Source organism: Salvelinus fontinalis, chromosome 29 (assembly GCF_029448725.1).
Source record: "Salvelinus fontinalis isolate EN_2023a chromosome 29, ASM2944872v1, whole genome shotgun sequence".
In the NCBI taxonomy this organism is placed as follows: domain Eukaryota; kingdom Metazoa; phylum Chordata; class Actinopteri; order Salmoniformes; family Salmonidae; genus Salvelinus; species Salvelinus fontinalis.
Genome location: NC_074693.1, coordinates 33851568 through 33879475, shown reverse-complemented (window position 1 = coordinate 33879475; position 27908 = coordinate 33851568). Strand labels below are relative to the sequence as shown.

General features: G+C 44.1%; 2 protein-coding genes across 5 annotated transcripts; both read left to right on the top strand.

The window, feature by feature from the left end:
* Positions 1-424: 424 nt before the first annotated feature.
* LOC129827861 (zinc finger CCHC domain-containing protein 7-like) lies at positions 425-6382 on the top strand. 3 transcript variants are annotated; one of them, XM_055889101.1, is made up of 9 exons: positions 425-482; positions 2984-3418; positions 4219-4280; positions 4420-4515; positions 4669-4839; positions 4996-5031; positions 5123-5227; positions 5464-5581; positions 5676-6382. In XM_055889101.1, the coding sequence occupies exons 2-9, from the start codon at positions 3016-3018 to the stop codon at positions 6149-6151; spliced, it is 1467 nt and encodes a 488-aa protein (XP_055745076.1). In that variant the 5' UTR covers positions 425-482; positions 2984-3015; the 3' UTR covers positions 6152-6382. The 3 variants fall into 3 exon arrangements, with proteins under 3 accessions (XP_055745076.1, XP_055745077.1, XP_055745075.1); XM_055889102.1 differs by lacking the exon at positions 425-482 and adding an exon at positions 490-618; XM_055889100.1 differs by lacking the exon at positions 425-482 and adding an exon at positions 490-667.
* A 90-nt stretch (positions 6383-6472) lies between these two features.
* LOC129827860 (E3 ubiquitin-protein ligase RNF38-like) lies at positions 6473-26596 on the top strand. Of its 2 annotated transcripts, XM_055889099.1 has the most exons (12): positions 6473-6863; positions 7520-8077; positions 11848-11897; positions 14842-15053; positions 15222-15546; positions 15686-15814; positions 22639-22806; positions 22917-23078; positions 23245-23348; positions 23551-23754; positions 23863-23962; positions 25671-26596. In XM_055889099.1, exons 2-12 carry the CDS (start codon positions 7810-7812, stop codon positions 25731-25733), a joined length of 1785 nt encoding a protein of 594 aa, XP_055745074.1. In that variant the 5' UTR covers positions 6473-6863; positions 7520-7809; the 3' UTR covers positions 25734-26596. The 2 variants fall into 2 exon arrangements, with proteins under 2 accessions (XP_055745074.1, XP_055745073.1); XM_055889098.1 differs by having other exon boundaries at positions 6473-8077.
* Positions 26597-27908: the final 1312 nt, after the last annotated feature.

Genomic DNA, 27908 nt, shown 5'->3' with positions numbered 1-27908 from the left:
TTTCCCCCTCCCCACTCAGACCACTCCCAGACAGTCCTAACAAAATTCTTGCTTGAGAAGCTATTTTTGTTTATTTTTTACAATTTTAACTTAAAACGATCACAGTAAGGTACTTAATTGTTACCCATAAATTATTTGAAATTTAGATAAAAATAGCTGCATTGGACCTTTTAGAATTGTTTTGTGTACTGAGTGAATACATTGAATATAAAGACAAAGTTAGGCCTATATGAGTTTTTTATCATGTGCCCAGAAATATCATTTAGAATTTAAAGGCATCACATCGTCCTTTGAAAAACTAAACGTTTTTGTCAAGGACAGGTCGCCTGCGGTTCAGGTGCAACTTCTCCTACCGGGACAAGTGACTGCTTCAAACCCCTCGAAAGCATGTGGATGTTTTTGTTGTCCAACCAAATGTACGGCTCGTAAGGGGGGGAAACCCCGGGAACATTATTACCCGAAGTCTGTCCAACACTGAAACGGTTGGTAAATAAACTTCCCACTTAGCTAAAAGTGATAGCATGCTAGATTATCAAATTAGATAGCTAACATATTTTAAATACACTATTTTCGTAACTCCCATTTTACATTTTAATGGACTTTTAATAAGCCATCGCGGTAAGTTAGCAGTACTCTACACGAGGACACTGTCAGCACAAATTTAATAGTAAGTTACAGTTGTGAATAACCTACAAGCTAACAACAAAAATCATAGACAAATAATAATAAAATAAACTAATGACGTCAAATCAATTGATGTCAAAATCATGGAGTGCTGTAACGTTAGCTAGGTGTCGCATTAGTTGGAATAATGTCAGCAGCTAAATTCGCGAATGGAAATGTCAGCTAGAATTTACAAAAGATGACAAATTAAATAGTACAGTAACGTTAGTTAGCTGACATCTGTTGGAAAAATGTCAGAAGTAGAATTCATTAATGGAAATTTGTCTGCTATTATTTACTATTGAAGTTTTGATTATTTAATTTGGCAATATGAACAAATTCTTATTTACAATGACGGCAGTGGGATAACTGCCTTGTTCAGGGGCGGAACGACAGATTTTTACCTTGTCAGCTTGGGGATTCGATCTAGAAACCTTTCAGTTACTAGTCCAACGCTCTAACCACTAGGCTACCTGCCACCTGTTCAGGTTTAAATTGTATTCGCGAGATTCAAATGTGAGTTAGCATTGGGTGCGTTCGAGCACAGTGCTGTAACATGCTGACCAGACCGGACACGTCGCGTGCGCGAGCGTCGCAAAATAAATTTAGAAATCCATGTTATTCAATTATTGCACCCACACGTGCGCAACGCCAAGGGCTAAAATAGAAGTCGTTCCTATTACTGACGCAGATCGCGTTGAAAGTCATTTCCTCATTGGTTTATAGAAGCAGGTACCCACGTGCCATCACTTCATTGGGTATACCCACGTGGGTGATTGAAAGAGAACTTTGTTGCCGGTTGTCGTGGTAATACAATGAAAGTTTAGATGCGATCACCATATAAGTTCAAATATGAAAAAAGCCTGGAAGGAGGAGAGATGACTAGAAACGATTCGGTTGGCCGTTTTATGTGTGGATTAATTGTCGGAGTAGAGGTCCTTGTGCATTTCAGGTAAAATAACTCAATGTTTATATCCCAAGACAAATTAGCTAGCAACAGCAATCTGTGAGCGCAGTGGTGTAACATGCTGACCAGACCGGACACGTTGCGTGCGTGAGCGTCGCAAAATAAATTTAGAAATCCATGTTAGCTAGCAACAGCAAGCTGTGAGCGCAGTGGTGTAACATGCTGACCAGACCGGACATGTCGCGTGCGCGAGCGTCGCAAAATAAATGTAGAAATCCAAATTATCTAGCAACAGCAAGCTGTGAGCGCAGTGGTGTAACGCGCAGCCGGTTTGGGTTCCGTGTTAGGCACTGCATCTCAGTGCTAGAGGCGTCACTACAGACCCTGGTTCAATCCTGGGCTGTATCACAACCGGCCGTGATTGGGAGTCCCATAGGGCAGCACATAATTGGCCCAGCGTCGTCTGGGTTAGGGGAGGGTTTGGCCGTGGTAGGCCGTCATTGTAAAATAAGAATTTGTTCTTAACTGACTTGCCTAGTTAAATAAAGGTTAAATGTACAAAGTAAAAAATAAATCATCCTACGGCCATCGCCTTGCATAGAGCTCGCCAGCTTGTAGTCCTAAAACTCGAAAATTAGTTACCTCAGGTTCCAACAGGGTTGGAACCATGTTTATTTTGACATTATAAAGACAAAGTTGTATAAACAGTGGCAACATTGCATGTTGATCTGAGCCTTGCTGTCAGAAAACCACACAGTCAGACCTTCGGCTGTCGCAGATACATCTCCCCTGACTTAACTCCCAGTCGGTTGCTTCACCTTACCACTCAAAAGCGCTCTATGCCATTTCCATAGAGGGCAGGTGCTCCAGTACCTGTGTGTGTTAGAGATGAGTATGACCTGTCTCCGCTCTAACGCCCAGGAAGCTCCAACTCAAACTCCCATTAGACAGCTCTGCAAGTGTTATAATGTCAAAATACATTAGTTACTCACCAAATATGGAGTTTCGCTGAGCAACTATCTTAATTTCCACCCGTTACGGCCTTTATGTACTTCCAAAAAAGGTCTAAATCAAATGAAAATAGTTGCTCAGCGAAACTCCGTATTTGGTGTGTAACAAATGTATTTTGGCATTATAACGCTTGCAGAGCTGTCTAATAGGAGGTTGAATTGGAGCTTTCTGGGCGTTAGAGAGAAGGCAGGATGAAATTACACAGATAATGTGTTTTTCAGCCAGCAGGACAAGTTGTGGCATGTCTGCCGGTGATGGAAGTCAACGGACTGGCGAAACACAAAGCTATAATATTTACACAGCTGTAGTTTAGTTAGCTACGTTGATGGTACTGAGGTTGGTATAAAGGACCATACTAATTTGCCACATTTTGTCGACTGTGTGGTGTTGTGTTTTAAACAGGGAGATCTGTCACACCTTTCCATCAGAGTGTGATGATGATGGGCCACCAGAATGATGAGGAAGAGGGTGGTAATAAAGACAACAGATTCTACATCGAGGCCTCCAGCAGCTCAGAAGGTGAGCTGGGGTTTAGTCAGTACAAACAGTCCAGCTCACCGAGAGCTCCCCAGGCCACTGGAGGAAACTCTCCCCTAGTTCTTGCCTTCCCTCTCTCGTCTGGCCGAGCTCTACGGGACGTGTCGCCACTGGACAGCAGCCCAAGCCCAACCTCCAGGCGAAGCCTCCACTCAGAGCGGGACCTGGACCTGGAGTATGATGACGAACCCCTAGAGGAGTGGATGATCCTGGGAGGAGAGGAGCAGGAGGGAGACAGGTACATCCAGCTCAACCTGGGGTGCTGGAGCAGCAGTTCAGAGTCGCCTTCTGGAACAGAGGGTGAGGACCATACAGCTTAACACTTGATAGAGTTCTGCAGATGAGAGTTCCACAGACAAGAGAATTCCACAGACAAGAGAAAAGTTCAGCAGGTGGATAATTCCACAGACAAAAGGACTTCCTCAGATGGAGTTCTATGGATGTTATATTGATTTATACCATGGTGTTGTTGAATACTAGTTTATGATTGGCTTGAAGGCATTCTAGAGCGATAATTATTTCCCTGTAACGCCACGGTATATCAGCACAATAGAATTCAATGGCTAGTTCATTTTTGTTTTTGTTTTTTTAAACCTTTTATTTATTTATTTTTTTACTCCTTTTACTCCTCCCCAATTTCATGGTATCCAATTGGTAGTTACAGTCTTGTCCTATCGCTGCAACTCCCGTACGGACTCGGGAGAGGCGAAGGTCGAGAGCCGTGTGTCCTCCGAAACACAACCCAACCAAGCTTCTTGACACAATGCCCGCTTAACCCGCTTAACCCGGAATCCAGCCGCACCAATGTGTCGGAGGAAACACCGTACACCTGGTTTAAAAGGGATAATCAACTCGGGACTCTATGCGTTCTCTGGAAAATAATGCAACTCCGCGTAAGGTCAGTTCCACTCCGCTGGTGCGTCGTTGTTTTCCATAGAACGCATAGCCTCTCGTTGAGTATCCTTTACGTATTTGAAAGTATCCCTCGTAGAGATACATATTTGTTATACAGAGCAGCAGTATATGGATATTAATGACTTGTTTGGACACAATGGTTTGCATGTGTTATAAAGGTGCTATGCTTGTTGTCTCTCTCACAGATGAAGAACTGAATGCAAAATATGCTCTCAAACACAACTGGGCCATAATAGAGAAGGACAAGGTACTATTATCATTAGTTTTCACTACTCTGGAGTTTAGGTCCGTTTCAGTCTTCATGAAGCCCTCAGGTCTCAGATGATTGGCTTGTTCAAACAATTCTTTATCCTGTTTCTGCCCTGTTCCGGTTCTGTGAAAACCAGCCACGCCCATACCGCTATTTCACCTCTGACCGGAGCCTCACCTGTCACAACTGCAACAAGACTGGACACCTGGCCAAGGGCTGTACCACCCCGAGGGTAAGACACACACACACACACACACACACACACACACACACACACACACACACACACACACACACACACACACACACACACACACACACACACACACACACACACACACACGTGTGCTCCAACACGACTCATGTTGTGTTTCTCTGTAAACAGAGGCGACCCACCTGTGTGTTGTGTGGGCTCCAGGGCCATGTCCAGAGGGCCTGTCCAGGCCGGCACTGCCACAGCTGTGGGCTCCCCTCACACGGGTACCATCCCTGCCCTGAACCCCCTTTCTGGAACCAGCACTGCCACCGCTGTGGGATGGCTGGCCACCTATCAGACGTGAGTGTGTGTGTTTACCACAAGCCTTTATGTGCGTTTGTGTGTGTTTATGTGTGTTTGCATGTAGCCATGAGCATGTGCAGTATGTGTTCATGTGTGTGTCTTTGTGTTGAGTTCAGTGCAACAATGCCTTAATGTGTTCTGTGTCCTTCCCAGGCTTGTCCGGATACATGGAGACAATTCCACTTCACAGTGAGTGACCATGGAAAGGAGGGGAAGGAGGAAGGGTGAATTATTAAAATATTGGAACATGTCCCCTGACTGTTTTGTCTTCTTGCTTTAGACTCAGCAGGAGGTTCCCCTCAGGCCACACGTTGACCACACCCACAAACACTACAGACACACTGCTCACTGCTACAACTGCTCCAGGAGAGGACACCTCGGCCATGTGAGACCATCTACATCCATTGTCTGTCTTTCTTTGTGGCTCTTTCTTTCTCTTATTCCTTTCTCTGTTTGTCCTTTAAAAAATATCTTATTGTCCCTCTATCTCCCTTTCCCTCTGTATTTTTTGCTCACCCTTCCCCCCTTCTCTCTCTCTCTCTCCCTGCCTCTCTCTCTCTCTCTCTCTCTCTCTCTCTCTCTCTCTCTCTCTCTCTCTCTCTCTCTCTCTCTCTCTCTCAGGAGTGTACTCAGAGGAGGATGGTCAGTGGGACGTTTGCCTCGCTCCCCTACGTCTGTCACTACGACAACAAGAAGGACATTGTCAAACTGAACACCAGGATACACAGAAAAGCCAGAGGTGATACACACACACACACACACACACACACACACAAATGTGTCGCAGCATGTATTGTATTTGTTGTTGAACGTGTTTTGCATGCTGTCTCCAGAGCTACAGGAGGAGGGCTTCATGCCTCTGTTAGAGCGCCAGAGGACCTACGTGACACCAGGGGGCAGTAGTGAAGAGGAGCGGCCCTCCCCAGCTCCAGGGAGGAAGAGAAGCCTGGAGGGCAGGAGAAAGACGTGGCCGGAGAGGCGCAGGGAGAGACGGGAGGTGAAGAAGCTGAGGAGAGAGGCCCAAGCCAGGAGAGCGGTTGGAACGACCAAATGGGGCTCAGACGAGGTTGTTTACACCAGGGACCACTTTAAGAACCCCCACAGAGAACCCATACCTCCCCCTCAGAAGAAGAGACGCCGTGAGGAAAGGAGGGAGAGCAGGAGTGAGGAGAGGAGTAGGAAGAATAGAGAATCAGAGAGGTGGAAGAAGAGAGGAGGGCTGAAGCGTGGGTACCTGTACCCCCGTGATGACTTGGGACCCATGTATGATCACCTCCTCTCCCCCAAAAATAGGGTGCGGATTTCATAAGAAAACAGAGATGTAAAGTTTGTATTGTATTCCATTATGTTTAAATAGCTGATGAGTGTCTTGAGAATTTTAGTCAAATGTTATGGACAAATGTGGGTTTTATTATTTTTGGTAGAAATGGCTGGGTTGTGACATTGCAGGACACTGTTGGAGTATAGGACAGGTTAAACAAATATATTTTTTTACGTATTCACCCTACTTGAATGATTGACAAATAAAGCATTAGGCTAGGGCGATGTCTTTATTTTCTTTAGACCGATTCGTTCACAATACCAAATACTGAAACAAGACTACTACATTATTTATTTGGTTGGTTCCTCCCCCTCGCTTACCAGACAAAAAGAATCAACGCAGTGCTCGATTGTTGTCGGGATAATCAATAATATGGCCTGAAAAGACACCACTCGTTTTATATCGAACAAATGCTCAAATAAATGTATTCGAGTAGTCTGATGATGTTTGCACATCGCAAGAAATGCGTCTTGAGATTTCTGTACTCGATTAGCGTGGTCTGACTAGAGATGCTAACATCCCATTGATTGATATCCACTTACGCTCCACACTGACATCTACAGAGAAAACATCACCAGCTTCAACAGTGAATGTACAATGCGTGGTGGGGATTTAAATCTGACGAAGACCAACATTCTCTGGAGATCAGACAAGGCATTCGGCTGCTTCTATCTGGGATCAACCAACACCGTCTAAAAAGGTTAGCAGCATGCATGCCAACAATGAGCAGAAATTCTAGCAACGGATCTCGGCAGCTAGCTAGTTAAATTGTTTTTCTAGCTCGTTAGCAATAAGCTCGCTAACGTAGACAACGACGGGTTGAGCTAACAATTTAGTAGCAAAACAACGTAGCTAGTTATCCATATAGAATTTGTGGAGGGTTACCAATTGTAATGTGGGAATTGAGGAATATTACAAATGTATCTAACGTTAGCAAATTGCATTTCTGAGCTGTGGTTTATTAGCTAACGTTAACTAGCCCGCGAGACTGCTAACGTTAGCTAATATGCTAACGTTAAATAGCAGCCACCTAAGTTTGTTGGCTGGCTAGGTAGCTACAGTTGTAGTAATATTATTTACTTTAATATCAGTTGTGTGTTAACATTATCCAACCATCAAATAGTGTAACTGAATGTGGAACTCTGGCGAGCGTGTGTCATTTCACACTAACAAGTAGCTAGAAAACCAGTAGTAGACAGGCAAGCTTCATATGAGACAATAGAAAAACCGAAACGGGTACAGCCCAGATACATAGGTGCATAACAAATATTTATTCTATCTGGATTGTTTTGGACGTTTTCATTATGTGCCTTGCTATGACCGAACAAACTAATATACCAAATTGACCTCCTATAGGGATAAAATAATAAATCCATATTTGGAACGTTTTTAACTGACGGTGACGCGCAACACAGACCAAGAGAAGGTGCACGAACGAACTTATTCACGAACGACCGTAGAGAGGACGGCTCGAACACCCGCTGCTTCCAGTTTTACCTACGCCCCAATCCGAGCGGTTCATGCGAAGGAAGGGACTCCAGAACAGGCCGATTACGAAGATAGCAAGGCGAGGGAAATAGGCTACGGCAAACCTCCATCTCGCCCAGATACCTCCATTACGTCCACCTACCACCGCCCCTTCAGCCATGGACCCCCCGAGGACTCGGTCGCGGTCACGGTCAGGTTTTTTTCACTATGGCATGAACGGTGGTGGCAACAGCAATAACGCAATCAACAACGGGAACATGAATGCCAGCGGAGGGATCGGGGTGAACTACCCGCAACAGAACAACACCGGCTGGGCTCCGCACACAGCGCGCAGCTATACAGAGAACCAGCACACCCAGGGGAACTACCTGTCTAGCGGGGCGCAACGCCACGCTTCGCATGGAGCACACAGACACCCCGGCACTGGTAAGCGTCAACGTCTCCCTCCCTTTTTCCTACTAATCTTGATGCATCACACCCCGTGCATAGTTGAGTGTACCATGCAATTTAGCAGGTGCCAGGCTTGACATGTAAACAGTGCAGTGTTTCTCTTAGCTGTATAACATCTTCAGTGCAGGGTTCTAGCTGTTTGTCTGAAAATATTCTCATCCATCCAGTGTTTTCTGTAGTCAGGTGACTGAGGGGTATGGACAGAAACTGTTAGTAGCATCCTCACTGCTTATGTGAAAGGCCTGAACTGCCTGTTTGATCAATAAATTGCCTACATTTCCAAACAACATTAATATATTTCAATTACTGAAAGATGGCTCATGCTGCCTCCAAAGAGTATTTTTAAGGGAGCTTTGGACAAATGGGAGCTGGATGAGACAGTTTTGGACATGGTAAATTAGCATGTGAAGGTATGTTTTGAATTGATAGCCCAAATTGATTTAAAGAAAAGACGTTCATTATTTGCACTCTGCAATTTTATATACAGGGAATTCAATCTGTGTTACCCAGTAGTGTTTTGTGGGTTCCACTTGCGTTAGAGATGTCGACGTATTCTCTTTAACACCCAGGAAGCTCCTATTCAAACTCCCATTAGACAGCTCTGCAATTATGTCAAAAATAAGTTTGTTACTCACCAAATATGCAGTTTTGCTGAGCAACTCTTTATGTACACCCGTGTTACAGGCAGTATGTACTTCCAAAAATTGACAATTTTCCAAGCAGCTGGGGGGGAAAAATCTATTCAGTACCTCCAATGCATGAATCACTAATTACTGCCACGCAGAGGTCAGACGTCAACAACCGCTCAAATCAAATTATGTTGATCACATACACATATTTATCATATGTTATTGTGGGTGTACCGAAATGCTTGTTCCTAGCTCCAACAGTGCAGTAATATCTAACAATACACACACATCTAAAAGAATGGAATTAAGAAATATTCAAATATTAGGACGAGCAATGTCAGTGGCATTGACTAAAATACAGTAGAATAGATTACTGCATATACAGTACCAGCTCAATACATTGGAGAGGCATTTTTGGGTTGCTTGTAAATAGATATTTAGCCATTTTTGGGATGTACATATTGGCTGTGACGGGACTAAATGAAGATGGTTGCTTTCTGAAACTCCTTATTTTGTGAGTAACGAAAGTATTTGGACATTACGTTTGCAAAGCTGTCTAATGGGTGTTTTGAACCAGAGCTTCCTGGGCATGTCATAACAATCTTTTCAGAACAAGCTCTATTTTGGTTGGCTCTGGTACGTTCTAATTCACATTTACATTTGTCATTTAGCTGACTCTCTTATCCAGACACTCAGTAGTGAGTGCATACATTCTATTGTTCTTCAAACAAATAACACACAAACTAAATTGCACAACTAATTGTATTAGTACTGTAAAAAGTTAGAAGTGCGCTATTTGATAGATTCCCCCTACCTAGGGCTTCCAGTGGGGAGACCTGAGGTCAACCTACCACCGCCTCCCCATCTCGTACTTCTGAGGGGTAGACCTTCCCAGGCAGTAGCCTGCCTAGCTCACAAACTAGACTCAGGGCGCCCACTCCGACAAGGTTAATTGAACCACAGTTCATTACAGTGACATCATTGACATGACGTGCAAATGTGCGATAGAAAACAGATCGCGCAAATGTCACTATTCCGACTATTTTTTTTCATATTTGTTTTGTGCAGTCGCCCTGTGCCGCCCCCGGGAAGATATCGCCTATGCCTAAATCCGCCACTGGATTTAGGAGTAGCAATGGGATATAGATTGACTTTATTCAGTCAAGTTCTACAACTTTTTTAAAAACTCGTGAAACGCAAACTGTTTGCTCAAATAACCGTAAATAGCCTATCCACCCCGACTTTGTGGCTGGCCGTAGGCCTATGAAACACGCAAAGAAATTAAATGAATGTGCCTCAAAAAGATAAGTGGATTTCAACTCCATTATTATCACTGACGTGGGATGTGTAAATTCACTCTCACACTAGATGGAGCATCATGCGCTCCCTCCATGAAAAGAATACATTTAACTGCAGCCAACCTCAGCGCACAAAAATAACACGGGTGCAGAGAGTTGGGACAGACAGCAGACTGACAAACCAGCAGTGGTTCCCTGTCATCGCTCGACTTTGTGATTGACAGGCGCCGTCCTATCGTTCATCCGTAGAAGTTGCGTATCATTCATTCTAGCGGGAGAAGGCTATACAGACTTCCCTGACTAGCGAATTGAAACTTTTTAAATGGAAAGAAGCCCAGTTAATTTATGAAGTGGAAAAAGTAGCTGGCTGACAATGAGTCTGTTATCGGCTGTTCACCCGACAGCGGGAGATTATGAAAACGCTGCTCTGAGGAAACATACCATTAGAACAGACTGGATTACCTCGAGGCAGAAAGGCATATGAATGAATGCAAGCTTTTAATGAAGAGCTTTTGTAATAGCTCTGCCGCCATCCGGACCTAATAAATAACCTACACAGGAATATGTGCACGCACGGACACACCTGGCTACACACTTGTGCGGCTCACAAACCTTCACACATTAGGCTCACTTGCCAACACACTGACGCACTACAAAGAGGGATTTATGGGTCTGACTGAAATTCTGTATCTCCCAGCTGTTTTATCCTCCTCCCCTGCTCTAAGCAGATGCCTCTTGAATACTGTGTGTGTGGGTTACAGCGTACTTGGTTTAGTGTGTGCTGTGAGCAGAGCTCTCGGCATGTCACGCCTCTTAACATTACTTTCAGGGGAATGTGTCTACTGGATTTGGAGGTGTTGAATATGCCACTTCATTTCACCACTGTTTCTCTCCCTCGGTCTGAGCTCGAACAGACAAACTGCATGTTTTGGCCTTGAGGAAGAGCAGCTTAGGCTTGGCCTAGTGGGTCAATCCTGGAGCCAGGGTTGTACGAATCATGCTGCCACTGGCTCAAATAAGTGCCCTTTCTGTACCGAGGCCCAGGGACTAGGGCCTATATAACCTGGTAAACGTCACCCAACACGGCCCAATCCTTTCCCTGTGTCACATCACACGGCTCAGTGTCTGGATCTCTGTCCCTCCCCGTCGGAGCTGAGCGCCAGTCGCCTGGCTGCTCTTTTCGGTTCTGCTGCCACTGGCGGAGCGTCTTTGAGCTGTCAGTCTCACCCGACTTCATAGAGCTGTGGCGTCGCAGGGAGAGGAGCGCTCTCCGATCTGTTTTTTTTCGGAGGAGCCTGAGGGAGGCAGGGGGGTAGTTGGGGGAGGGAGAGAGGTGGGGGTGGGGGTGTTTTTGGTTTTCAGGAAACTCCGTCAGCACAGTTCAAGGGCGTCTCTGCCTGTGAAAGATTGGAGTGTGTGTCTGTGTAATATTGTAGTGTGTCTGTGAGACAGCAGAGGGGGTAGTTTTAAATTTGAGATAAGAGAGATTGTTACATTGTAGAGAGCATGGTTCTCCCTCTTGTCAGTGGAAGACAGAACATTGTCTGTTTTTTAAACCAGGCCATTCAAAGCCACTAAGACACATTCAGACCTAGACTGAGCAGACTTTATCCAGCAATACTAAGTGTGTATGTTCCCTCAAAGGTTAAACATAATTTGGGCAGCTACTTTCTCTACAGATGGTAATCGCAGAGAGGGTTTAAAGGAGCATGACTGCTGCTGTACATGTTAACCAGGCCCGTCCAGGTCTATGTGTGAGGCTTTGTACAGCCTACTGCCTGGTTTGGCCCTCCTGTTATTCTCTCTCTCTGGCCTATAGGTGTCCTTCACTTCCACCCTGATAACGTCTGCAGTGATGAGCGGGACAAGGTGAGTATATTTTCCTATTACACCCAGTACCAGGACCGCTGTAGGAATGCTATAGCATGGTGTTAAAATGGAACTGACAGTTTTTTAGCAGCATGAAATCTTATAAAACTATGTTCATATGATGCTTTTATTTTTTTGTAACATGTTCTGTCAAGCGGGCACATAGATATGGTCACTGTGTCAAACTTTCATAGAATATTTGGGAATGATGTAGAGTAAGGCATTTGTGCTTAGATTTTTATAGCAATATAGAGTGGGAAAGTGGCTGTGCATTTGAACAATTAAGACACTGCAGTAAATAAAACCGAATAAAAATGTCAGTCATGTCCAGGCTACACAGATTGGTGCACCATAGCCAATCAGCTACAGTAGGCCTATATGCAAATAATCCATTTGCTACATGGTTCTGCCATCCCTCACTTGGAACTAGAGTGTTTACAGGCAGTAGCAACAGCACAACTTTAGATCATTAGAAAGCATTTGCCAAAAGTCACAAAATATACCTGACTGGATTTCTGCACATACAGTACCAGGCAAAAGTTTGGACGTGCCTGCTCATTCAAGTTTTTCTTTATTTTTACTATATTCTAGAATGTTGAATAATAGTGAAGTCATCAAAACTATGAAATAACACATGGAATCATCTAGTAAGCAAAAAAGTGTTAAACAAATCAAAATATATTTTATATTCTTCAAAGTATCCACCCTTTGCCTTGATGACAGCTTTGCACACTCTTGGCGGTCTCTCAACCAGCTTCATGAGGTAGTCACCTGGAATGCATTTCAATGAACAAGTGTGCCTTGTTCATTTCAGGAATTTCTTTCCTTAATGCGTTTGAGCCAATCAGTTGTGTTGTGACAAGGTAGGGGTGGTATACAGAAGATTGCCCTATTTGATAAAATACCAAGTCCATATTATGGCAAGAACAGCTCAAATAAGCAAATAGAAATGGCAGCAAATCATGACTTTAAGACATGGTCAGTCAATACGGAACATTTCAAGAACTTTGAAAGTTTCTTCCACTGCAGTTGCAAAAACCAAGTGCTATGATGAAACTGGCTCGTGTGGACCGCCACAGGAAAGGAAGACCCAGAGTTACCTCTGCTGCTGAGGATAAGTTCATTAGTTACCAGCTTCAGAAATTGCAGCCCAAATAAATGCTTCATAATTCAAGTAACACACATCTCAACAGTTCAGGGGTGACTGTGTGAATCAGGCCTTCATGGTTGAATTGCTGCAAAGAAACCACTACTAAAGGACACCAATAATAAGTAGAGACTTGCTTGGACCAAGAAACACGAGCGACGGACATTAGACCGTTGGACATCTGTCCTTGGTCTGATAAGTCTAAATCTTAGGTTTTTGGTTACAACCGCCCTGTCTTTGTGAGACGCAGAGTAGGTGAACGAATTATCTCCTCATGTGTGGTTCCAACAGTGAAGCATGGAGGAGGTGGTGTGGGGGTGCTTTGCTGGTAACACTGTCGTGATTTATTTAGAATTCAAGGCATACTTAACCAGTATGGCTACCACAGCATTCTGCAGCTATACGCCATCCCATCTTGTTTGCACTTAGTGGGACTTAGTGTTTTTTTCAGCAGGGCAATGACTCAAAACACACCTCCAGACTCTGTAAGGGCTATTTGACCAAGGAGAGTGATGGAGTGCTGAATCAGATGACCTGGCCCCCACAATCACCCAACCTCAACCCAATTGAGATGGTTTGGGATGAGTTGGACCGCAGAGTGAAGGAAAAGCAGCCAACAAGTGCTCAGAATATGTTCTCAAAGCATTCCAGGTGAAGCTGGTTGAGAGAATGCAAAGCTGTCATAAAGGTGGCTACTTTGATGAATCACAAACATAATATATTTTGATTTAACTTTTTTGCTTCCTACATGATTCCATGTAGTTTTGATGTCTTCACTGTTATTCTACAATGTAGAAAATAGTAAATAATAAAGAAACCCTTGAATGAGTAGATGTCTGCTTTTGACTGGTACTGTATGTAAATACCACGGAGTCTTCTTACATTTGGGAAATGTACAGTCCTATTGATCAAACCACGAACAGGTAGGGATCTCCTCCCTTTGACTATTGGATCAACAACTGTTAGATTTAACCTTAAATTGTTCTGGCTAACGCTAACAGTGGACAAACCCTCTCAAAAGGTTTCAGCTTGTATTTGGCTGTCAAAATTGCACTGATAAACGATGGGGAATAATAGTAGCCTGCTTGCCATTTTACAAACGAGGTATCCATAGTTGGCATAAGTCGTTTTTAAGTTCAGCCTAGTTAACTAGCAAAATGATTCACATTTCTTGCTAGATACCCAAAAGACACCAATATCTCTAGCTACAGCCACCGAAAAATGTATATGGGGGAAGTTGGTCACTCACCCACTCATTGGTGACTTGACATCCTTCCAACGGTTAGGTAGCTAGCTAGGCTCTGTGCTTTTAGCTTACTAAATGAATAGCTACATGAATAGATAAGCTAACCTATTAACCACGTTATGATATACTTGTGATGCCCTCGCTTGTTTGATTGTATTGGCCTTAATTGTCTTTTTTTTTTTGGTCAAATATTGAGTTAACTGAAACCGTGCATCCGTATGAATGGCTGTAAGCAGCAAACAATGTACCAGCTGTGATTTACAACCAGAGAGCAATTTTTGTTGGACTACCAAGAAATGTAATGGTGAATTATATTAATCATGCATTAAACTGCATCCATCTATTCTGTCAACAGTACCCTACTCTGCGTCAGGTCATATTTCGCAAAAAATTCCATATTTTTAAAAACTTTATATGAAGTTGGGTTTTGTAGCATAAATTGGGAATTTTGTGTTTTTGATTTATAATTCTGTTTTAATATCTGCAAAGTAGTTAATTCTGTCAGTTCTACTTAAAAAAAAGTATTTGTCTCTCTCTCTCTCTCTCTGTAGATGGAGGACAGTCCTAGCCCTAAGCGACAGCGTCTTTCCCAGCAGTCTATGTTAGATCTAAGCTCTGCCCCTCCCCCCACCCCATCTTCTCCCATTCGTCCCTGGGAGCTACCCCACACCCCCACTACCTGGGCCCCACCCCCACCCAGTCGCAGACCACACCCACACTACCTGCCAGAGCGATGCCACACTCCTGTCCGCAACCGCCGCAGGTAAGTGTGTGTGTGTGTGTGTGTGTGTGTGTGTGTGTGTGTTAAATGTTACAATGGGTTCGGCATCATTGTAGAGTAATTTTTCTTCTGGGCATTATCTGTTGTGATGAGGATGTTTGGTAGAAAGAGACTGACATCTTAATTTCTCCCTCTCTCTTCCCCCCCCAGTCCTCCAATGAGACGCCAGCGAGGCCGCCGTGACCGTCTCCCCCACCACCAACCCCCCCACCCTCATCACCACCACTACCACCACCATTACCACAACCCACACCATCACCCCCACCACAGCCTCTCAGCAGGGCTTCAGGATGAGAACTACCGCCACCCTGTCCCCCCTCAGAGTTACCCCTATAACCAGCCTGAGGAGCGCCCCTACCACCCCCCCAACCTGTCCCCTCGCCCCCTCCACCACCCTGCTAACCTGTCCCCCAGGCTGATGCACCCTCACCCCCCTCAGCAGCAGAGCAGTATGGTGCTGGACCTCCATGACCAGGTCAGTGAGGAAACAGGAAGCTGCTTTTTACACTTGTCAATAAAGCATTATTGAATTTGATTAGGGTCATCTTTTATCCTTCTACGTGGGGGTTCAGGTAGTGTGGTTGTTTGAACTCTGATTTTTGACTTCTGCTCAGGTGTCGTACCCAGTCTCTCCCCCTGGCGGCCCCCCCGGCCTGCCCTCCCACTCGGCCCCCCAGCAGCTCCCAGCATGCTCGGTGGTCTTTAGTGGGCAGCACTACCCTGTCTGCAGTGTCCCTCCATCTGTGAGTTCAACTAGCCTGACTGTCTGACTTGTGTATCTCCTTGATACTCTGACACTGATCATAATGTCTACTTCATGTACAGTGCCTTCAGAAAGTATTTATACCCCTTGATTTATTCCACATTTTGTTGTTACAGCCCGATTGCATAATTGATTAACACAAAATAATTCACCCATCTCCACACAATACAATGACACAATAGACAATTTTCAGATCTTGACAGGGATTTTCAAGTAGATTTAAGTCAAAACTAACTCGAACACTCGAACATTCAGTCTTCTTGGTAAGCAACTCCAGTGTAGATTTGGCCTTGACCTTTTAACAGAACAATACAATTAATCTCCCAGTGTCTGGTGGAAAGCAGACTGAAGCAGGTTTTCCTCTAGGATTTTGCCTGTGCTTAGCTCCATTCTGTTTTTTTCTTAGTCCTAAACTCCCCACTCAATGATTACAAGCATACCCATAACATGATGCAGCCACCACTTTGCTTGAAAATATGGAGAGCGGTACTAAGTAATGTCTTGAATTTGATTTGCCCCAAACATAACACTTTGTATTCAGGACAAAAAGGGATTAGCTTTGCCACATTTATTTGCTGTTAATCCAACTATTCACAAACTGAGGTACGTGCAATGCCATCGGGGGTACGCCAAATAAAAATGTGATTCACATTTAAAAAAAAAAATTATTCACATTTTCAAACAGTACATTTATGGTTTCCAATGGGGCTATGCATTTGGGTGAGTTTTCTTCTCTCTCGCCTGAGTAGCCTCGTTTCACTGCCAAAAATAAAATCCAACCATCTAGTGTTAAGCGAAATAATGCAATGTCAAATAATTAACATCCAATCACATTAACTGTTACTCTCTTGCGGGAAACCTTCACTCTTGCACAGACATTTAGAAAAAAAACATGACAATAATATTTAAAAAATTATCCACAGAAGTTTTGAGTGAGAATTAAGACGCTTTTGAGTAGTAAGACATGTATAAAAGCAACAGATACCATTTTAATATGAAGGGTATAGAAGTGTATTTATATGGTGAGCTACCGAGTGGCTACGACAGGCAAGCCCCATACTATTGTGGAGGACTTAATTATTGCTGCTGCTGTGGATATGGCTGGAACAATGCTGGGGGAAAGGCCAAAACTAAACAGACAATGTCTTCATCAAACACTGTTTCATGACGCATCAGTGACATGGCAGGAGATGTTTTGAAACAATTACTGCTTCGCATACAAGCCAGTGAATTGTTTATGTTACAGCTGGATGAGTCAACAGACCTGGCACAGCTCCTGGTATATGTCCGTTACGTTTATGACGGGTCAATTAAGGAAGACATCCTCTTCTGCAAGCCACTGGAAACCAGGATAACATGAGAGGATATTTCTACTGGACAGCTTTGACATCAAATGGACTTTGGTGGTCAAGATGTATTGGTATCCGTACCGATGGTGCAAAAGCCATGACAGGAAGACCTAGTGGAGTGGGAACGCGCAAGCAAGCAGTTGCTCCCGAGGCCACTTGGGTACACTGCAGCGTCCACCGAGAGGACTTTGTTAAAGCAAGGCCCCTGAACTCTCGTGAATCTTCTGCTCCATGCAATGATATGGGCAGCGACCATGTACCGCTTTTACAACGTACAGAAGTGCGCTGGTTTTATTTGTTATTTTTGTTATTTCACCATTTATTTAACCAGGTAGGCTAGTTGAGAACAAGTTCTCATTTACAACTGCGACCTGGCAAAGATAAAGCAAAGTTGTATGACAAAAACCACACAGTTACACATAAACAAACATAACACAATATAAAAATCTATGTACAGTGTGTGCAAATGTAGTAAGGTTAGGGAGGTAAGGCAATAAATAGGCCATAGAGGTGAAATCATTTACGATTTAGCATTAATACTGGAGTGATATATGTGCAAGTAGAGATACTGGGGTGCAAGAGGGTAAGTAATAATTTGGGGATGAGGTAGTTGGGTGTGCTATTTATAGATTGGCTCTGTACAGGTTCAGTGATCGGTAAGCTGCTCTGACAGCTGATGCTTAAAGTTAGAGAGGGAGATATAATTTTTTGCAATTCGTTCCAGTCATTGACAGTAGAAAACTGGAAGGAAACGCGACCAAAGGAAGTGTTGGCTTTGGGCATGACCAGTGAAATATACCTGCTGGAGCGCGTGCTACGGGTGGGTGTTGCTATGGTGAGATGAGATAAGGTGGAGCTTTAACTAGCAAAGACTTATAGATGACCTGGAGCCAGTGGGTTTGTCGACAAATATGTAGTCAGGGCCAGCCAACGAGAGCATACAGGTCGCAGTGGTGGGTAGTATATGGGGCTGTGGTGACAAAATGGATGGCACTGTGATAGACTGCATCCAATTTGCTGAGTAGAGTGTTGGAGGTTATTTTGTAAATGACATCGCCGAAGTCAAGGATCGGTAGGATAGTCAATTTCATGGGGGTATGTTTGGCAGCGTGAGTGAAGGAGGCTTTGTTGCGAAATAGGAAGCTGATTCTAGATGTAATTTTGGATTGGAGATGTTTAATGTGAGTCTGGAAGGAGAGTTCCCAGTCTAACCAGACACCTAAGTATTTGTAGTTATCCATATTTGAAGTCAGAACCGTCCATATAGTGACGCCGGGCGGGCGGGTGCGGGCAGCAATCGGTTGAAGAGCATGCATTTAGTTTTACTAGCACTTAAGAGCAGTTGGAGGCCACGGAAGGAGTGTTGTATGGCGTTGAAGCTTGTTTGAAGGTTTGTTAACAGTGTCCAAAGAAGGGCCAGATGTATACAGAATGGTGTTGTCTGCAAATCAAATCAAATGTATTTATATAGCCATTCGTACATCAGCTGATATCTCAAAGTGCTGTACAGAAACCCAGCCTAAAACCCCAAACGGCAAGCAATGCAGGTGTAGAAGCACGGTGGCTAGGAAAAACTCCCTAGGAAGAAACCTAGAGGAACCAGGCTATGAGGGGTGGCCAGTCCTCTTCTGGCTGTGCCGGGTGGAGATTATAACTTGCTCGGGCAAGTTGCTGCAGGGGGTGCTGAGATGTTGGTTATCAAGGGGCAAAGTATTGACACTTAAAAATAAAATAGTTTTTTTTTTTTTTTTTTTTTTTCAATTGAGAGACGAGGTTAAAGTTCTGCTTTACTGATCACAATTTTTAAATGTCTGACCACTTGCATGGTGATGAGTTTTCACACGACTGGCCTATCTGGGTGATGTTTTTTCTCGCCTGAATGATCTGAATCTAGGATTACAGGGACTCCACAACTATATTCAATGTGCGGGACAAAATTGAGGCTATGATTAAGAAGTTGGAGCTCTTTTCTGTCTGCATTAACAAGGACAACACACAGGTCTTTACATCATTGTATGATTTTTTTGTGTGCAAATGAACTCAAGCTTACTGACAATGTCAAATGTGATATAGTGAAGAATCTGAGTGAGCTGGGTGCGCAATTACGCAGGTACTTTCCCAAAACGGATGACACAAACTGGATTCGTTATCCCTTTCATGCCCTGCCTCCAGTCCACTTATCGATATCTGAACAAGAGAGCCTCATCGAAATTGCAACAAGCGGTTCTGTGAATGATTTAAATTCAATTGAAGCCACTGCCAGATTTCTGGATAGGGCTGCGCTATCCTGCCTTGGCAAATCGTGCTGTCAAGACACTGATGCCCTTTGCGACCACGTACCTATGTGAGAGTGGATTCTCGGCCCTCACTAGCATGAAAACGAAATACAGGCACAGACTGTGTGGGAAATGATATATGACTGAGACTCTCCAATACAACATTTCGCGAGTTACAGTGGGGCAAAAAAGTATTTAGTCAGCCACCAATTGTGCAAGTTCTCTTACTTAAATAGATGAGAGGCCTGTAATTTTCATCATAGGTACACTTCAACTATGACAGACAAAATGAGAAAAAAAATACAGAAAATCACATTGTAGGATTTTTTATGAATTTATTTGCAAATTATGGTGGAAAATAAGTATTTGGTCAATAACAAAAGTTTATCTCAATACTTTGTTATATACCCTTTGTTGGCAATGACAGAGGTCAAACGTTTTCTGTAAGTCTTCACAAGGTTTTCAAACACTGTTGCTGGTATTTTGGTCCATTCCTCCATGCAGATATCCTCTAGAACAGTGATGTTTTGGGGCTGTTGCAGGGCAACACGGACTTTCAACTCCCTCCAAAGATTTTCTATGGGGTTGAGATCTGGAGACTGACTAGGCCACTCCAGGACCTTGAAATGCTTCTTACGAAGCCACTCCTTTGTTACCCGGGCGGTTTGTTTGGAATCATTGTCATGCTGAAAGACCCAGCCACGTTTCATCTTCAATGCCCTTGCTGATGGTAGGCTTTGTTACTTTGGTCCGAGCTCTCTGCAGGTCATTCACTAGGTCCCCCCCGTGTGGTTCTGGGATTTTTGCTCACTGTTCTTGTGATCATTTTGACCCTACGGGCTGAGATCTTGCGAGGGAGATTATCAGTGGTCTTGTATGTCTTCCATTTCCTAATAATTGCTCCCACAGTTGATTTCTTCAAACCAAGCTGCTTACCTATTGCAGATTCAGTCTTCCCAGCCTGGTGCAGGTCTACAATTTTGTTTCTGGTGTCTTTTGACAGCTCTTTGGTCTTGGCCATAGTGGAGTTTGGAGTGTGACTGTTTGAGGTTGTGGACAGGTGTCTTTTATACTGATAACAAGTTCAAACAGGTGCCATTAATACAGGTAACGAGTGGAGGACAGAGGAGCCTCTTAAAGAAGTTACAGGTCTGTCAGAGCCAGAAATCTTGCTTGTTTGTAGGTGACCAAATACTTATTTTCCACCATAATTTGCAAATAAATTCATAAAAAAATCCTACAATGTGATTTTCTGTATTTTTTTTTCTCATTTTGTCTGTCATCGTTGAAGTGTACCTATGATTAAAATTACAGGCCTCTCTCATCTTTGCACAATTGGTGGCTGACTAAATACTTTTTTGCCCCACTGTATGTGCATCCTTTCAAGCACACCCTTCTCATTAACCTGTGGTGAGTTATTCACAATATGATGAACAAATAAGGTTTTATATGTAAGATGGTTAAATAAAGAGCAAAATTATTGATTATTATATTATTTGTGCCCTGGTCCTATAAGAGCCCTTTGTCACCGGGTTGTGACAAACTCACACTCATGTTTAATAAATGTATTGTGTGTGTGTGGCAGGCTTACAATGATGGCAAAGAAACATTTAAGTGTGCTGACCCTGGTGTTAGAGGGGGTACACAGCTGGAGATTGAATGTTTGAAGGGGTACGGGGCTCTAAAACGTTTGGGAACCACTGCTTTGTCTTGTTGCAAACAATGCATGTTTTGGAATATGTTTATTCTGTACAGGCTTCCTTCTTTTCACTCTCCTTTAGGTGTTGCGGAGTAACTACAATGTTGATCCATCCTCCGTTTTCTCCTATCACTGCCATTAAACTCTGTAACGGTTTAAAATTCACCATTGGCCTCATGGTTTCCTACCTCTCCGGGAGCTGAGTTAGGAAGGACGCTTGTGTCTTTGTAGTGACTGGGTGTATTGCAGCACCATCCAAAGTATAATTAATAACTTCACCATGCTCAAAGGGATATTCCATGGCTGCTTTTTAAATGTTTTACCCGTCTACCAATAGGTGCCCTTTGCGAGGCATTGGAAAACCTCCCTGGTCTTTGTGGTTGAATCTGTTTGAAATTCACTGCTCGACTGAGGGACCTTAAAATGATCTGTATGTATGGGTTACAGAGATGAGGTAGTAATACAAAGATAATGTTCAACACTATTGCACACAGTGAGTCCATGCAACTTATGTGATGCCTTAACACACAATTTTACTCATTACCTTATTTAAGCTTGCCATAACAAAAGGGTTGAATAGTTATTGACTCATGACATTTTTTGTATTTTCATTTTTTATGAATTCAAATAACAATGTGAAAAACAATTCCACTTTGACATTATGGGGTTTGGTGTGTAGGCCAGTGACAATGTGGAAAAGGTCAAGGGGTGTGAATACTTCCTGAAGGCACTGTACCTCCTTCCTACCCTGTTTTCCATCAGTATGTGTGTTCATATCCATGTGTACGTAATGCATCTTTGTCGTGGGTGTCAATAATTGGAGCCTTTTGAGTATATACTCAGGACCGTTTCCTTTATACTGTTTTTCCACTGTATTTATCCTAGATTCTAGACATGGCTCACTGTGGTAGATCTACTGCTGTGCATATCATTCCTAGTATGTATTTTTGGTGCATGTACTCAGATTGCATTTGGGTTACTGGTCATGTTTGGATTGGTAAATGGATTTGTTCTGACGTGACTTCTGGTTTTTGATTTATTAGTTGTACTTGTTTTGACATTTTCCTGCCCTGTAAGGAGCTAGTAACACACACACCAGCATTTTCCTGCCCTGTAAGGAGCTAGTAACACACACACCAGCATTTTACTGCCCTGAAAGGAGCTAGTAACACACACACCAGCATTTTACTGCCCTGTAAGGAGCTAGTAACACACACACCAGCATTTTACTGCCCTGTAAGGAGCTAGTAACACACACACCAGCATTTTACTGCCCTGTAAGGAGCTAGTAACACACACACCAGCATTTTACTGCCCTGTAAGGAGCTAGTAACACACACACCAGCATTTTACTGCCCTGTAAGGAGCTAGTAACACACACACCAGCATTTTACCGCACCTGCTATAACATTTGCAACCAATACACTTTGTATAGAGGAGAGATGAAATCATAATGTCATATGGTATTTCTCTCTCTCAGGTTCTGCAGACGTGCTCTGTGCAACATCTGCCCATGCCCTACCCGTTCCCCTCTCTGCTGTCCAGTGACCCCACCTTTCTCCTGCCCCCTCCCCACCTGTCCCACCATCCCCCTCACATCCCCCAGCCCGGACAGTTTGGATCCTACCCCACACAGCAGGCCAGATCGGTGAGTGGCGCTAGGGTTTTACAAAAGGGGTGTGTGCTAGTGTGTTCAGTCTAGCATTACAAGCCATTTGAAGCTCATTAATGACATCTCTCTCGCTCTTTTTAACCTAGCCGTTACAGAGGATAGAGAATGACGTGGAGCTGTTGGGGGAGCACTTGTCGTTAGGGGCGGGTCTACACTACCCCCCTGCGGCCCACCCCGGCCTGCCCCCCCACTCCACTCAGCTCCATTTCCTCTCCCATGAGCCTCTTCCACAGGAGTTCTTTGGAGTGGTGAGTGTCTCTCTTGCCTCTGCTCATTATCCCCAATCCCCTTTAGCTCTCCCACATCAGAGGGATTGTTGCATCATTATCTTGTAATTCATTTAAAAGGCCTGCGTTGGATGTTTTTTCAGTTGGTCATATGAAATCCAGAAATTATTTCTCCCTTCTCTTTCAGTCGTATCCTAACTTCATGCCACGACGAATCCCAGGACGACGCTACCGCTCGCAGCAGCCACTGCCACCCTCGCCTTACCACCCCAGTTTCCTGCCTTACTTCCTGTAAGTCACCCATCTAGCTCTACATCATGGGTGTTGTAGTTTAGACAGTCAGGAGACTCTGCCCCATTGGTTGGAAGTAGCCTACTCTTGTGGCATAGCGTATTTGTGTGAATACAGTCAAGCTCTTTTGTACTCTGTTTGTCACATGAGCTGTGTATGCGCAGTGTCTGTAGGTAAGTGCGTTTCTCTCCCTGTCTGTCAGCTCTATGCTGCCAGTCCAGCCTACAGGCCCTGCCATCAGCCTGGAGCTAGACGTAGATGACGGAGAGGTGGAGAACTACGAGGCTCTTCTCAACCTGGCCGAGCGTCTGGGAGAGGCCAAACTCCGAGGACTGACTAAGGGAGACATCGAGCAGCTGCCTTCCTATAGGTTCAACCCCAACAACCACCAATCAGAACAGACGCTGTGAGTACTTCCCCTTGACCTACCAGAATCGAGGATACTATCCTCCTTGCCGATCCGAGTATACAGCTGGTGGTTTTGTTGAAATGTTGTAATGAAGTTGTGTTGCAGGTGTGTGGTGTGTATGAGTGACTTTGAGTCTCGTCAACTGCTGCGAGTTCTACCCTGCAGTCATGAGTTTCACGGGAAGTGTGTCGACAAGTGGCTCAGGGTGAGTCTCTCGCTCTAGTATTTCACAAAGCACAATCAACTACACTGAACAAAAATATAAAATGCAACACGTGAAGTGTTGGTCCCATGTTTCATGAGCTGAAATAAATGATCCCAGAAATGTTCCACAGGCACAAAAAGCGTATTTCTCTCCAATTTTAGAGCAGACGTTTGTTTACGTCCCTGTTAGTGACCATTTTTTCTTTGCCAAGATATCCATCCACCTGTCACGTGTGGCATATCAAGAAGCTGATTAAACAGCATGACCATTACACAGGTGCATCTTGTGCTGGGGACAATAAAAGACCACTCTAAAATGTGCTGTTTTGTCACACAACACAATGCCACAGCTGTCTCAAGTTTTGATGGAGCGTGCAATTGGCATGCTGACCGCAGGAATGTCCACCAGAGCTGTTGCCAGATAATTTAATTTTAATTTCTCTACCATAAGCTGCCTCCAACCTCGTTTTTGAGAATTTGGCAGTACGTCCAACCGGCCTCGCAACCGCAGACCACATCTACGCCAGCCCAGGACCTCCACATCTGGCTTGTCTCACCTGCGTGGTTGTCTGAGACCAGCCACCTGACAAAACTGTGGGTTTGCACAACCTGAAGAATTTCTGCACAAACTCAGAAACCGTCTCAGGGAAGCTCATCTGTGTGTTTGTGGTCTTCACCAGGTTCTTGACCTGACTTTAGTGGTCAAATGCTAACTTTCGATTGCCACTGGCACGCTGGAGAAGTATGCTCGTCGTGGCTGAATCCCGGTTTCAACTGTACCGGGCAGATGGCAGACTGTGGGAGAGCGGTTCGCTGATGTCAACGTTGTGAACAGAGTGCCCAATAATGGCAGTGGGGTTATGGGCCGGCATAAGCTACGGAGAATAAACACAATTGTATTTTATCGATGGCAACTTGAAAGCACAGAGATACCGTGCTGAGATCCTGAGGCCCGTTGTCATGCCATTCATCTGCCGCCATCACCTCATGTTTCAGCATGATAATGCCACGCCCTGTGTCGCAAGGATCTGTACACAATTCCTGGAAGCCGAAAAATGTGTCGGTTCTTCCATGCTCTGGATCAACGTGTACGACAGTGTTCCAGTTCCTGCCAATGTCCAGCAACTTTGCACAACCTTTGAAGAGTTGGACAACATTCCATAGGCCACAATCAACTCAATGCGAAGGAGATGTATCGCGCTGCATGAGGCAAATGATGGTCACACCAGTTACTGACTGGACTTCTGATCCACGGCCCTTTTGTTTTTAAGGTATCTGTATACCAAGTCATGTGAAATCCATAGATTAGGGCCTAATGAATTTCTTTCAATTTCCTTATGAACTGTAACTCAGTAAAATCTTTTAAATTGTTACATGTTGCGTTTATATTTTTGTTCAGTGTACTTCTGAGTTGGTAAACAAACTGACAGGGTGCATACTGCCAGCTGGAGTGTTATCTGAACAGGTATAAAGCCAAGGCTGGCGAAATATATATATTTTTATGTTGCTTTAAAAAAAAAAAAATCTGTGTAGTTGGCAAACGCAAGTTTCTAGATACTGTGAAACATCTTATGTCTTCATACCTAGTTCTTGATCCAACCGAAGCGTCCTCTAAAAAAAACAATCTGAAGTTCTCCTGTAATGATTAAGTCATCCCTGCGTGTTAACTATGTATCCCTCTCTCCCTCTCTGGTTGTCTCTTGCTCCAGGCTAACAGGACGTGTCCCATCTGTAGGGCTGATGCCTCTGAGGTCCAGCGAGACTCAGAGTGACCACCAGGGGGAGTCAACCACTGACTGTCAGACAGTTTTCGCACTGCCCCCCCATCTCTTTTCCTCCTCCTGTAACTCTGCTTTCATCTCATTTTACTGCCCCTCCACCTTCAATCTCTTTTTGAAGTGTTTCCTCCTCCTGTAACCCTGCCCTCCATTTCTCCTTTAGCTCTCTTGCCCTTCTGTTTTCTTCATCCTCACACGCCATTCCCTCTGGTCTGGCACACCCCCCTTGTGTTTCTCTAGCTCTGGATGTCCCTCAGCTGAACCCGCTGGAGGGTGGCTGGGTGTGTGCGCGCACAAGCTAATGTCCATCCGTATGATTCCTGTCCTTGGTATGTGCCAGCGTTTGGTTTGTGTGTATGAGAGACTGTATTTTTAGTTAGTCTCTGATCATGTATTTGTGTGTTTAGACTTGGGTATCCACATGTATTTGACACTTAAGGGCCCATGCCACTCCGCTGCCTCTCTGTAGCCTGAGCTAGTTGCTTTTTGTTTAGTTTCTCTGCCTGGCAGTTTACCTCATCATTCCTGTTGGTCATTGTTACCACGACGACACGCTTCACTGTATTCCTCTGAAGTTTCTCATAATTTTTCTTTATTTTTGTTCCTTAAAAGATGATTAGTTTCTCTGACTTTGCAGTGGCACATGTGTTATATACTGTATAAATATATGAATATCTGTATACCAAATAAAAGGCTTGATATGAACTTTTTAAAAAAAATCACATTTTTGGACTGTTTTTTAAAAATGAATTATGAGATGTGATGCAGTTGGGTTTGATTGTGCTGGATTGATTAGTCTGTTCTGGATGTTAGACTTTACGTGGTGGTTAATTAATAAAATACATGATACACACTGATCTGTCTGCTGTCTGTTTCATGTAGAGCGGAAACGCCAGAGCAAACGATGGCAGAGTGAACTTCAAAGTAGAAGCTGGGCGTCCTATCGCCTCTCACCACGGAACGCGGTCTTGTCAATTTCCCGACGGTTTTACATGCTTGTCAACACCGGGAAGGTGATTTCCTTACCCCACAGCCACCTGCTGCTTTTAATCGTCAGTAGTTCTGCTGTGTTTCTTCTCTCAATAGATGGGGACTGGCTTTCTGTATTTGGGCTTCAACTGTAATGACTGCAAATTGCCAACAGGTGGCGTCACTGTTCTTTGGAAGGCATGATTTATTTTACAGAGAGGGGATGGGTCTCAATTGAAGGGTCGAGCAAGCAACCAGACGGTTTCTGGTATCAAATCCCGGGTCCGACGGGGGACAAAAAGATATATATATTTGGAAGTTATCGACCTTTATTAATGTCTACATTACATTTTTGCCACATTTATTCTATTACAGATACCTTAATGCATACTTTAAATTGTGCCCTCTGACCTGCATAATGTGACCATACAGGATTACTTTCACCTCTTTTAGTCTCATTCATTGCAGACATTTACTCCTCTCTCTTCCTTCTCTATCTTCTAGTTCTCTTCCACTCTCGTTATTCTCCCTATTTCCATTTTTCTTACTTTCACCCTGCTGCCTTATTGTTCTCTCTGCCTGCATCCCCTTTTTAATTGTTTTTACTCTCCTTTGCCTGATTCATGATGACGCAGCAGCTACAACAGCGTTTCCCAAACTCGGGTTCTCTGGACCCCAAAAGATGCACATTTTGGTTTTTGCGCTAACACTACACAGCTGATTTCAAATAATCAACTAATCATCCCAATTTGATCATTTGATTCAGCTGTGTAGTGTTAGGGTAAAAAAAAACTAAATGTGGATTCTGAGGAGAGAGAGAGAGACACGGTTATTATTCCACACTTCATGCCCCGAGTCTAAGTAACCTGACGCATGGAGAGTTAACGAGATCCGTTTTGCACATTGTCCCTTCACGCCACACTGGTGCGTTGGGCCCGTTTTGGAACAGGCGCTCACAACTCTGTCTGTTACAGAGATACTGTCGGGATTCATCTGACCCGCCGCACATTCCACTGGGCTCACAGATGCAGACGGACCTCAACACACAGGCGACACTTGCGTTTGCATGTGTCGTGGGATGTGCAGAGGGAGGAAGAGGGAGGGTAGAGAGAGGGGGAGTGAGTGGTAGGTAAAGGGAGGTAGAGGGAAGTAGTGGATGGAGAGAGAGTCAATGATAACAGCAGGTTTATTTCTATAAAC